At 47.6% G+C, this 12,675-nt stretch overlaps 1 protein-coding gene across 3 annotated transcripts in view; it reads right to left on the reverse strand.

The window, feature by feature from the left end:
* The window catches only part of ZNF341 (zinc finger protein 341), a 44,965-nt gene that overhangs the window by 29,208 nt on the left and 3,082 nt on the right, over positions 1–12,675 (reverse strand). For 2 of the 3 annotated variants that reach the window (XM_059133509.1, XM_059133508.1), the window contains exons 2-5: positions 9,775–9,885; positions 7,153–7,349; positions 4,538–4,687; positions 731–982 (exon numbers count right to left, since the gene is read on the reverse strand). In XM_059133509.1, coding sequence (XP_058989492.1) covers positions 731–982; positions 4,538–4,687; positions 7,153–7,349; positions 9,775–9,885 — 710 coding nt within the window. Of the gene's footprint in view, positions 1–730; positions 983–4,537; positions 4,688–7,152; positions 7,350–9,774; positions 9,886–10,216; positions 10,853–12,675 lie in introns of those variants that run through there. The other variant, XM_059133510.1, reaches the window with a different exon arrangement.

Below are 12,675 nucleotides of genomic sequence, written 5' to 3' on the forward strand. Positions count from 1 at the left end.
ACAGCTGCCATCTCTGCATACCTGGGAGAGCCCGGCCAAGGTCAGCAGAGTTGCCAAGCCAGCCATGTAGGTTCAAGAACAATGAACACATTCTGCCATATACCACTGAGGTCCTGTGGAACTTCCTTCCACAGCCCTGGCTAATCCATACACCTAGCTTATTAAAAAAAAAATGTTAAGAGCCTGGGGCACCTGGGTGGCTCATCGGTTGGGCATCCAACTCTTGATTTTGTCTGGGTCATGATCTCAGGGGTCATGGGATCGAGCCTTATGTTGGGCTTCTGCGCTCAGCGTGGAGTCTGCCTAAGATCCTCTCCCTCTGCCCCTCCCTCTGCCCCTCCCCCTGCTCTCCCTCTCTCTCTCTCTAAAAAAATAAATAAAATATTTAAAAATGTAAGGGATATTCATATAGATAATTTTTTGGAATCTTCTCCTGAAAACATTGGTGTTCTCGGAATGTTCTGAGCCCTCCCTGAGGGCAGCTTCTATTTCTGCTACAACCTCTACTTCATACCCCCTTCTCAAGGCTTGCATTCTACCGTTACAGGTATGATGGCGGGATTAAAGTCCTTCTCCCCCATGATGCGGATACCCCCCTGATCTGTTTCTGTCTCCCACAGTACCTCTGGCACCATCTGGCACACAGCTGGTGCTCAAGGAAGGTTCAGGTTACCCATGATAACCAGAACCAGTTTCTCTCCCTCCACCCCAAACCCCGAGCTCCGCTCACCTCCAGGGGTGGGTAAGGCTGCATTCCCAATGCCTGGATCTCCACCGTGCCACTCCCAGCCAGGGGCGCTGTGGCACTGTACACCTCCACCACGCCATTGCCGCCAGGGTTGGGACGCCCAGGGGGCCCCAGGCTCTGGGGTGGGGGCGGTGGGGGTTGGGGTGGTGGGGGTGGGGGCAGTGGCGGAGGGGGTGGAGGAGGTGGCGGAGGCTGGGTGAGGTAGCTTGGTGCGGAATGCATGTTCAGGCTGCTCTGAAATCAGAAAAGAGAATTAAAGTGTCACACCCTCTTGATACCAGCTGTCTTGTTATCAGCCGAGAAGGACATTGGTCTTAGCCAATGTCGTAGAAAGAAGAGCCCCTCACAAGGCAGCTCAGAGGACAGGGCTGATGGGAGGCATGGCAACAGAGTCATGAAGAATACCGAGGAAGCATCAACCAGGTGCCATTACCCCTTTTCTCTAGGAAAGTCGACAAAAATGGCCCAGCTTGGACACCTGAGTTGATCTAATAGCCCCAGTGTTGCTGTCCTTGGAGGGCTTGCTTGTGGGGCCCGCTCTGAGATCCTGCCTTGTGGAAGGTTGCCTAGGACCACTAAGGCTATTTTGCTCCCCTGGGGCACTGACCATCCTGTACGAGGTCACCTAGATCATTTGTACGGACAATGTGATCTGGGGTGAACACCTCCTTTCCTTCTAAGAGTATGGAATTTTGGTCACTTTGGCACCTCCATGACCAATCCCCAAGAAAAGACCTGAGCCTTGAATCTTAGGTATGCTTTCTGGGCAGAAACATGCACACACATTGCTGTTTTCCTCTGCTGGAGGAAAAAGTGTTTTGGGCAATCTCTCCCCACTGCCCCAAGAAGAGGAACTTTAGAAACCTATGCCTCTGGGACGCCTGGGTGGCTCAGTTGGTTGGGCTGCTGCCTTCGGCTCAGGTCATGATTCCAGGGTCCTGGGATCGAGTCCCACATCGGGCTCCTTGCTCGGCGGGGAGCCTGCTTCTCTCGCTGCCTCTGCCTGCCTCTCTGCCTGCTTGTGTGTACTCTTTCTCTCTATCTCTGGCAAATAAATAAAATCTTTAAAAAAAAAAAGAAACCTATGCCTCAATTCCTCCAGACTCCAGCCCATGTCTTTTTCCCTTGCTGATCCTGCTGTGTATCCTTGGTCAGGAATAAACCACAGCCACCAGTACAACTATCCCGAGTCCTAGGAGTCTTTCTAGAGAGTGTGTGGGTGGCTGTGTGGGTGTGGGTGGCTGTGGACCCCTGAAATGCAGCCACTGACTTCTAGAAATTTCTTCCACAAAAATAAAAACAAACAGGTGGGCAAAGATTTGTGTACATGGATGCTTCTCTAGTAGTTTTTATAATGGCAAAAAATGGCAATGACCTACATATCTGTTAACAGAAGCCTGGCTATGTAGGCAAGCATCCATCCACACAATGGAATATTTTACAGTTATTAAAATGATCGTGATCATGGGTGCCTGGCTGGCTCAGCTGGTAGAGCATGCAACTCTCAATCTCTGGGTCATGAGTTCAAGGCTCACATTGGGCAAAAAGCTTACTTTAAAAAAAAAAAAAAGGCTGGTGATCAGTATTTCATAAAGGATGCTCCTCTTACCCACCTCCAGGGGTGGGTAAGGCTGCATTCCGAATGCCTGGATCTCCACCGTGCCACTCCCAGCCAGGCCCGCGGTCCTAGGATCGAGTCCCATATCAGGCCCCTTGCTCAGCAGGGCACCTGCTTCTCCCTCTGCCTCTGCTGCTCTCCCTGCTTTTGCTCTCTCTCCCTCTCTCTCTCTCCCTCTGACAAAAGAAATAAATAAGATCTTAAAAAAAAAAAAAAGCCGGGGCGCCTGGGTGGCTCAGCGGGTTAAAGCCTCTGCCTTCGGCTCAGGTCATGATCTTGGGGTCCTGGGATGGAGTCTTGCATCGGACTCTCTGCTCAGCAGGGAGCCTGCTTCCTCCTCTCTCTCTCTCTGTCTGCATCTCTGCCTACTTGTGATCTGTCTGTCAAATAAATAAATAAATAAAAATCTTAAAAAAAAAAAAAAAAAGCCAAAAAACTGTTTTTCTATTTGCATTTAAAGATCGGGGAAGCCAGACACCAAAATTCTAGCAGAGTTTTCTTTGGGGAGAGAGAGCATGGGTGGTTGATTAATTGATTGACTTCCCAACTTTTATTCTTTCTTTTTTAATTGTTTTTAAAGATTTAATTTTTAAGTAATGTATACACCCAATGTAGGGCTCAAACTCACAACACTATGATCAGGAGTCACGTGACAGCTGCAGACATTATAACACTCTGTTCTTCAATACTGGATTCCATGCATCTCCTAAGAACAGGATATTCTCCCATATAACCACAATTTGACAATCGTACTCAGGAAATTGCGTGTTGATATAATAATACTACCTAAAATATTCAAATTCCTCCTATTCTCATTTCCCCAAAGTGTCCCAATAATGCCTTTGGATTCTTTCCCCCCAGTCCAGGATCCAACCAAGAACTGCATATTGCCAAGGGAAGGGCAGGCAAAATGGGTGAAGGGAAGCAGGAAATACAGGTGGAAAAGAAAAACAAAAAAAAACCCTCACCCATTGTAGTCGGTTGCCATGTCTCTCTCGTTTCCAGAGCAATTAAACTTTGTTCTTACTTTTCTGTTGTGTATTTTCTAACATTTTCCAATGGATAAGGAACACTTTTGTTAAGAAGTTAGGAGGGGGCACCTGGGTGGCTCAGTTGGTAAGACATCTGACTCCTGATTTCGGCTCAGGTGATGAGCTCAGGGTCATGGGATTCAGTCTCACATGGGGCTCTGTGCTCAGTGGGGAGTCTATTTGAGATTCTCTCTCTCCCTCTCCCTCTGTCCCTTCTCTCCTCACCCTCACTCCCTGTGCACACACCTGTGCTCACTCTCGCAAATAAATAACCTTTTTTAAAATTTTTTAAAAATTGTCAGAGTAAAGCTCTTTTTTAAAAAATTTTTAAAAGATTTTATTTATTTATTTGACACAGAGAAAGAGACCATAAGTGGGCAGACAGACAGGCTGGGGGGTGGGGGTGGGGGAGAAGCAGGCTCCCCACTGAGCAGAGAGCCTGATATGGGGCTCTATCCCAGGACCCTGAGATCATGACCTGAGCCGAAGGCAGAGGCTTAACCCACTGGGCCACCCAGGCGCCCTTACATCTTTTTATTTTTAAGATTTTATTTATTTGAGACAGAAAGAGTACAAGAGGGGGTAGGGTCAGAGGGAGAAGCAGACTCCCCACTGAGCAGGGAGCCCAATGCAGGACTTAATCCTGGGACTCCAGGATCATAACCTGAGCTAAAGGCAGTCTTTTAACCGACTGAGCCACCCAGGTGCCCAAATAAATAAATATTAAAAAAAAAAAAAGAAAAGAAAAGAATAAAAATAGGAGGGTGTCTGGCTGGCTCAGTCAATATACATGTGCCTCTTAATCTTGAGGTTGGGGGTCATGAGTTCAAGTCCCATGTTGGGCATGGAGACTACTTATTTAAAAAAAAAAAAAAAAAGAAGAAGAAGAAGAAGAAGAGTAAAAATAGGAGTCAAAATAGCCAGACTATGGCTATGAAAACCCAAAGTAATGTTCTAGGTCTCAACTAAAGTGACATCTTCCCTACCCACAGCAGCGCAGGCCAAGGGGAGACTGACAGTCCCTCTTCAGCATGAGAGAGCTGAGGCCATCCACTCTTCTCTCTACAAGGCTCCCAATTCATGGCGGGCAACATACAGGCCTGGAGTGAAGACCCTACGAGAAGCCGGCCGCCTCCTTACCTGCACAGGTGGGGGGCCCTGGGACATGGGCTGGTCCAAGGACGTGAAGGCCGACATGGCAGACATTAGCACGTCATCACTCACCAAGATGTTCCCCTGCACCAGGGTCTGGATCAGCGGGGATGGGGGCACGGTAATGTACGTGGAGATCTGGGTAGTGTGAGAGAGAGAGAGAGCGAGAGAGAGAGAAGGGAAGAGAAGAAAAGGGGAGAGAAGAGAAAGGATATGGCTGAGGCTTTGGAAGGAAACACGGCATGATGAAAAGGCTTGGGCTCTGGAATCCCACAGACCTGTGTTTCATTTCCACCTCAGCTTCTCCCTGCTGTATGACCCTGGGCAAGTCACTCCACCTTTCAGAACTTCCATTTCCTTATCTATGAAATGAGAATAAGTCACAACTCTCTATAAGACAAATATCCCCTAATACTTTCTGGTATCTCTCCTAGAATAACACTCATACATGTCTACCGGGAGTCCATCAACAACAGTATTCTGTGTAGTTTTATTTCTAATAGCGAATAACTAGAAAGAGTCTCAGTGTCAAAGGGTAAACAGAGTAACAAAGGCAACATAGTCATAGCTTAGAATACTACACAGCGGACAAAAGGTATTGCACGAGAAACCAAATTATACAATGGCATGGAGATTATATTTTCTTACTTAAAAAATTCTAAACAATAGCACTGTATAATTCCTATGGGAATCACCATGCTCTGCGTTGAGAGAGGTCTGCGGCAGCCTGAGAAGTATCAGTGTACAGGTCCTATGGCTCTGGGGTGAATGCTTTTATTCTGACAGCAGGAATTATGTCTATACAACGGAAGGAGATAATGTTTTAAAGGAATGAGCAGACAAGAGGCAGCCAGAAGGAAACCTGACATCTTGACCTAGCGTCCTGAGACATGTCCAGCCTCCATTATGGGGATCCTTTAATCCCTCTAAGAGCCCTTGACCCAGGGGGTCTCTGCTTTCCCCTGACCTCCAGACCTGCGGATCTGTCTGCGTCTTCACTCCCTCCACTTAAAGAATGATGGATACTGCAAATCCAGCATGACCAGTGGACTCCTGACATCCCCCCCACCAAATCTTCTTCTTGCTGTTTTCCCCACTTCGGGAAATGGCAACTTCATCTCTGCAGTGGATCCCCCTCGACTCCTTCTGATCTCACTCCTCACATCCAACCCATCCACAGGCTCTACGGGCTCCACCTTCAAAACATTTCCAAAATCTCATCCCTTCTCTTCACCTCCACTGCCACCATCCCAGTCAAGCCACCACCACCAGATTGGTACAACAAGTCCCTAAATTTCCTGGGTTTCTCTCTTGACTCTCACCAAAATCCATTCACTCTACAGCAGCCAGAGTAATATAGTTTAAGTGTAAATCAGACTATGTCCATCGTCTGTTCAAAACCTTCCAGGGGCACCTGGGTGGCTCAGTGGGTTAAAGCCTCTGCCTTTAGGGACGCCTGGGTGGCTCAGTTGGTTGGGCAGCTGCCTTCAGCTCGGGTCATGATCCCAGCGCCCTGGTATCGAGTCCCACATCGGGCTCCTTGCTCGGAAGGGAGCCTGCGTCTCCCTCTGCCTCTGCCTGCCATTCTGTCTGCCTGTGCTCGCTCGCACGCTCTCTCTCTCTCTCTGATAAATAAATAAAAAATCTTTTTTTTTTTTTAAAGGTTTTATTTATTTATTTGACAGAGAGAGATCACAAGTAGGCAGAGAGGCAGGCAGAGAGAGAGAGGAGGAAACAGGCTCCCTGCTGAGCAGAGAGCCCTATGCGGGACTCGATCCCAGGACCCTGAGATCACGACCTGAGCCGAAGGCAGCGGCTTAACCCACTGAGCCACCCAGGTGCCCAATAAATAAAAAATCTTAAAAAAAAAAAAAAAAAAAAAGCCTCTGCCTTTAGCTCGGGTCATGATCCCAGGGTCCTGGGATCGAGCCCCGCATCAGGCTCTCTGCTCGGCAGGGAGCCTGCTTCCTCCTCTCTCTCCCTCTGCCTGCCTCTCTGCCTACTTGTAATCTCTGCCTGTCAAATAAATAAATAAAATCTTTTAAAAAAAAACAACAAAAAAACCTTCCAAAGGCTCCCATCTCACTCAGAGTAAAAGCCCACGAAACCCACGTTTGTCAGGATTCCCCCTGCTCCCTGTCTGACCTTATCATCTCCTGCTCTCCTCCTTACTCACTCAGCCCCAGCCATGCTCACCTCCTTGCTGGTCCCGGAATAAACCCAGCACACTCTCCCCCCAGGGCCTTTGCATTTGCAGATCCCTTCTCCTGAAATACTCTTCCCCAAACTAGCAGCATGACTCATTCCCTCATCACCTTAGGTCTCTCCTCATATGTCACCTCTTCACAGAGCTCTTCCCCAAGTACCATTTACAAAATGGCAAAACCTCCCATCCCCGTCTTGGCATCCCCATCTCTCTGCACTTAACATCCTAAAAAAAAGTCTGTCTTTCCATATGTGTTTGGTACTATTTCACCCACCTCCATAAGGGCAGTGATTTGGAACATTTGTCTGTCACGATGCCCAGACAGTGCCTGACACAGAGTGCAAGCTCAAAAAAGACTTGAGTGAATGAATGAAGGAACACACAAACAAACGTATACCTGGCGATTGGCAGGAGGCGGGGCCTGCTGGACAGCTGCAGGGGCTGCCGAAGGGGTGTAGATGCTGTTGGTGGCCAATGAGACGGTGGCCAGGGGCGGGGCATTCCCCTGGCACTGTTCCCGCTTGTGGGTCATAAATGCTGGCAGCGAGTTGAACTGCTTCTTACACTTTCCGCAGAGAAAGACATCCTCATCGTCTAGGGGTCACACCCACACGAAGAGAGGGAGAGGAACAATGATGAAAAGCGAGACAAATGAGAGGGCACCACAGTGAGAGACAGGAGAACACCTGTGGCTGGACCACAAGCATGCCACCTTAACAGAAATCTGTGACTCGACGGGCATGTGTCTAGTGCCAACTTTGTGCTTCCAAAAGGAGATTTCAAAACCACGTAGGCTCCTACAGGAATATCCAGTCATGTCTACCCAGGTATTGAAAAATTATGAATCAGGAAATAGTAGAGTGGGTGTGCTTCAAAGCTGAGAAATTTTGGAATCTTTATCCCACCTGAATTGTTCATCAGTCCCCAAATGGGCTACATGACCTTCTATGTTTCAGCATCCCCTGCTCCCTCTGCAGGCTTCTTTTCTCAGAACAACTCAGGCCACAAGACTCTGCTCGGATGTCACCTCCTTCAGGAAGCCTTCCTAAAGCTAGTCACCACAGTTCCTTCTGCTGGGTGCATCGCTCATATCATACTTCTTCCCAGTACCGTCAGACTGTGAATTCCCCAAAAAGGAGGAAATAAGTCTTACTTATTACCATAACTGGCAGGATCTCCTGGGTATGTAGAAGCCCCTCAATGGGTATTTGCTGAATGAGTGAAAAACTCAATGAATGATTAGCTATAGTTGATACCACCCACTGAGGGTGGCCATGGTAGACCACGGCCATGTACTGTGCCAAGCACTTGACACATTGTGGCAGAAATGTCTACTTGTTGGGGTGCCTCAGTGGCTCAGTTAGTTAAGCATCTGTCTTTGGCTAGGGTCCTGATCCCAGGGTCCTTAGATCGAGCCCTACATCGGGCTCCCTGTTCAGTGGGAAGCCCGCTTCTCCCTCTCCCACGCCCCCTGCTTGTGTTCCCTCTCTCACTATATCTTTCTCGGTCAAATAAGTAAATAAAATCTTTAAAAAAAAAAAAGAAAGAAAGAAAGAAACGTCTACTTGTTATTCAACAGCCACTCTTCCTTCTTAGACAGTAATAGTGGGAAACATGACCATCTAACTAAAGACTCTATCTCTCAGCCTTCTTTGCAGCTAGACATCATGTGACTGAATTCTAACCAATAGGATAAGAGCAAAAGTATACTGTCTATGCAACTTTCTTTTAAAGGAAGGCATATAGGGACGCATGGGTGGCTCAGTCAGTTAAGCATCTGCCTTTGGCTGGACTCATGATCCCAGAATGCGGGGATCAAGTCCCACATCGGGCCCCTTGCTTGGCGGGGAGTCTGCTTCTCTCTGCCTCTTCCTGCCACTCCCCAGGCTCATGCTCTCTCTTTCTCTCTGACAAATAAGTATATAAAATATTTTTTAAAAAAGGAAGGCATATAGGGGCACCTGAGTGGCTCAGCCTGTTAAGCTTTTGCCCTTGCCTTGGGTCATGATCCTGGGGTCCTGGGATGGAGCCCCACACTGGGCTCCCTGCTCAGCAGGGAGTCTACTTCCCCCTCTGCCCCTCACCACACTTGTGCTTGCTCTCTCTCTCTCAAATATATAAATAAATTATTTTAAAATAACAAAATAAAAAATAAAAGGAAGGAGTATGACTTCTACTTTGTTCTTTCTTCCCTTTGTGTTGGCTAGAATGTGGAAATGAAAGTGGAAAGCTGGAGCAGCCAGCCTGGACTGAGGCAGAGGGCAACAGAACCTTAAGAAAGAAAGGGTCTGAGTCTCACCACACCTACCCCAAACGCACATCAGGACTTCGTGTAAGAGAGAAATAAGCATTCATCTCTACAAACCACAAGAGACTTGTGTTCCTTATTTACAAAACAACTGAAAGTGAGTCCCAAGCATCCTCACAAGGTCTCTAAGAGGTTAAGACTATTATCCTCATTTTACAGATGTAGAAACTGAGGCACAGAGAAGTTTACTTACTTGCCCAAGGTCACAGAGCCAGGAACTACGGGAACAAGGATTCAAACCCAGGTGGGTATCTCTCTGTGCCCAGAATTGTTCCCAAGTGTTCAAAAATGTTTGTGGAATGAATAAATGAACACACAGACTCATACAGGGCTCTAAAGTTCCTTATCTTCTCTGTGTCTCAGGGGCCTGGCCTGGAAATTGGAGATTCATGTTCAGCCTGCTCTTTCCATAGAGGAGAGGTTGAGAAATAACTTTCCGGTCAAAGGTACAAGCGTTACTAAGCTCCTAGCCATTCCCTGTCATGAGCTTCACATTCACTAACTGATTGAGAAAGTGTATCCTCATTGCCAAGAAGAAACAAGCCTGAGCCTGAAGACCCAGGCTGGGAGGAAGGGGAGAGGGTTCAGACACCAGATGGTATCCTGGGCACCCCAGTAGGCAATTCACTCCCATACCCCCTCATGAGCCCCATCTGCTTTTCACAGGAAGCTACGCACCCTTCCCACTGGTGAACCTGCCCAGATACTTACCCAGTGGCTGGATAGCAGGAGGTGCATTGACACTCTGGCCTGTTGGATCAGGGACTGCTCCTTGGCCGTCCAACAGTGACTGGACAGCCAGGACAGTCTGATTGTCCATTCCTGAAAAAAGAAATGGAGTCTCTGACTTCCCCTTCACAAGCCAGACCCAAAGTAAGCCCTCTGTGGCAAAGACGGCTGGCTGTGCCCCAATATACATTCTCTCCTACTTCCACTGTAATAGAACCCAAGATTTTTGGCTAAAAATATGGCCGCACAATAAACATTACATTTCCCAGCTACTTTTGCAGCTAGGGACTGTCTAAATTCTGGACAATGGGGTAAGAAAGGTGTCCTATGGCAGTACCTGGATAGTTATTTTAAAACTGCCTGGTACGGGATGCCCTTTTTTTGCCCTAGCCACCACCCCAGATCATAAAGATAAGAGCCATACCCTAGGGATTGCAGGGCACAATTGGGAAAGGTCCTGGGCCTCTGAGAACCTTGTAGAACACAGCCACCCTTGGAGCTTTGGGCTGTCTTCCTCTGGTCTCCCATATGAGAGAAATAAACTTCTACCTTGTTTAAACCACTGCTAGACTAGGCTTCTCTCTTCCTCAGGGAACAGTCTGATCCTAAATCATAAGCCCCTCCACAAATCATGTTACTGAGTCTTCCCCATCCTACCCCACAAATTTGTTTGCTCTTGGGCGCCCCTGCTTCCCTTGTTTTCCGACGTGTACTTCTTTCAGTTCCTCAGTAAACAGTGTAATCGAATTTATGGTCAGGACACTCGTGGGAACCTGAGTACTTCCATGTTTTCCAGTCAGCTGTCACTACTGCTGAGGTTCATAATAGTACAGTCTAGCCATGTCACCAGCTGGAGGACGGGCCTCCTCACATCTAAGTGGCCACCAAACCACACTGCCTCCCTCCCAAAAAACCCAGAGGGTGCCTCCTTCTCTCCGTCCCCACAGCCAATGCTCTGCTCCCAACCTCTTCCAACCTTTTACCTGGACACCTGCTCCAGCTTCCAAAGGCAATGCAAATTGAAACTATTAGCTGCCACAGCCGAAGTGAATTCATACTTTCTCTTGTCCCAATGCATGTTGTGTCTCTCCTGAGGCCAGCACTTCCCTGCAACCCCTCCTGCTCCCTCAGAAACCACTCTCCAGGGACGCCTGGGTGGCTCAGTTGGTTAAGCAGCTGCCTTCGGCTCAGGTCATGATCCCAGCGTCCTGGGATCGAGTCCCACATCGGGCTACTTGCTCCGCAGGGAGCCTGCTTCTCCCTCTGACTCTGCCTTCCACTCTGTCTGCCTGTGCTCGCTCTCACTCTCTCTCTCTCTTACAAATAAATAAATAAAATCCTTAAAAAAAAAAAAAAGAAACCACTCTCCACAGCAAATGGTCCCTGTCTTCACGGTATGTCTGCAACCTCTCCTTCCCATCAACACTACACATGCTCAGGTCTCTCTAGGATTCCCTCTCTTTGAACCCATGTTCCTACTTCTCCTCCCTTCAACAAGAATCATCCGTCCATCGCCTCTACACACCTCCCAATCCTCCTCTACCCACTTCATGGGCTTAAGCCCCCAGCATTCCACCAAAATCACCAAAGAACATCTGGCAGCATCGGACATTCCTTCCTGAGACACTCCCCTGGCTCTAGGATACCTCCCTCCTGGGTCTTCTTCCACCTCTCTGCTCAATCCTTCATAGCTTGCTCTGCTCCCTTCTGTCCAAAACTCTTCTAGGGGCGCCTGGGTGGCTCAGTGGATTAAAGCCTCTGCCTTCGGCTCAGGTCATGATCCCAGGGTCCTAGGATCAAGTCCCACATCGGGCTCTCTGCTCAGCAGGGAGCCTGCTTCCTCCTCTCTCTGCCTGCCTCTCTGCCTACTTGTGATATCTGCCCATCAAATCAATAAATAAAATATTTAAACCAAAACAAAACAAAATAAATCTCTTCAAAATGTTTCTGTTTTGAAAAGTTCCTTCAGTCTGAATTCTCTCTCTTCTCCCTGGGCAGACTCACTTAACTCCCATCTAATTCTCCCCAAAATGGAGTCCCAAACTTGGGGTTTGCTCCCCTGGAGAAGCTTCAGTAAGTCTCCAACTATATTAGGCAAAATTGTGAGTCAATAAGCATTTGAATGCAAGTCTGTACATGAACATTCACTGCAGTTTTATTCATAATAGTAAAAAACTGGAAACAATTCAGATGTTCTTCAATGGGTGAATAGTTACACTGTGGTACATCCATACCTTGGAATACAACTCAGTAATAAAAAGGAATGAAATATGGGTGCCTGGGTGGCTCAGTGGGTTAAAGCCTCTGCCTTCGGCTCAGGTCATGGTCTCAGGGTCCTGGGATTGAGCCCTGCATCGGGCTCTCTTCTCGGCAGGGAGCCTGCTTCCTTCTCTCTCTGCCTGCCTCTGCCTACTTGTGATCTGTCTGTCAAATAAACAAAATCTTTATAAATAAATAAATAAAAAGGAATGAAATACTGATAGGCATAATAACTTGGATGAATCTTAGGGAATTATGATAAGTGGGAAAAAAAGCCAATTTCAAAGCTCATATACTATATGATTCCATTTATATGACATTCTTGAAATGACAAAATTTTAGAACTGGAGGACGGATTAGTGGTTGACAGACACCAAGGATGATGGGGAGTGGGGAAGGAGGTAGGTTTGGCTATCAAAGGGCAACCTTTTATGGTGATGTAACTGTTCAATATGTTGTAATATAAAATAGTCTTGCATGTTACATTGAGGAGAACTAGGTAAAGGGTATATAGGAATCTACAGAAAAAAACCTACAATGATTTCAAAATAAAAAATTTGATTCAAGGGGCACCTCAGTGGCTCAGTGGGTTAAGCACCTGCCTTTGGCTCAGGTCATGACCCC

Source organism: Mustela lutreola, chromosome 9 (assembly GCF_030435805.1).
Source record: "Mustela lutreola isolate mMusLut2 chromosome 9, mMusLut2.pri, whole genome shotgun sequence".
Lineage (NCBI taxonomy): Eukaryota > Metazoa > Chordata > Mammalia > Carnivora > Mustelidae > Mustela > Mustela lutreola.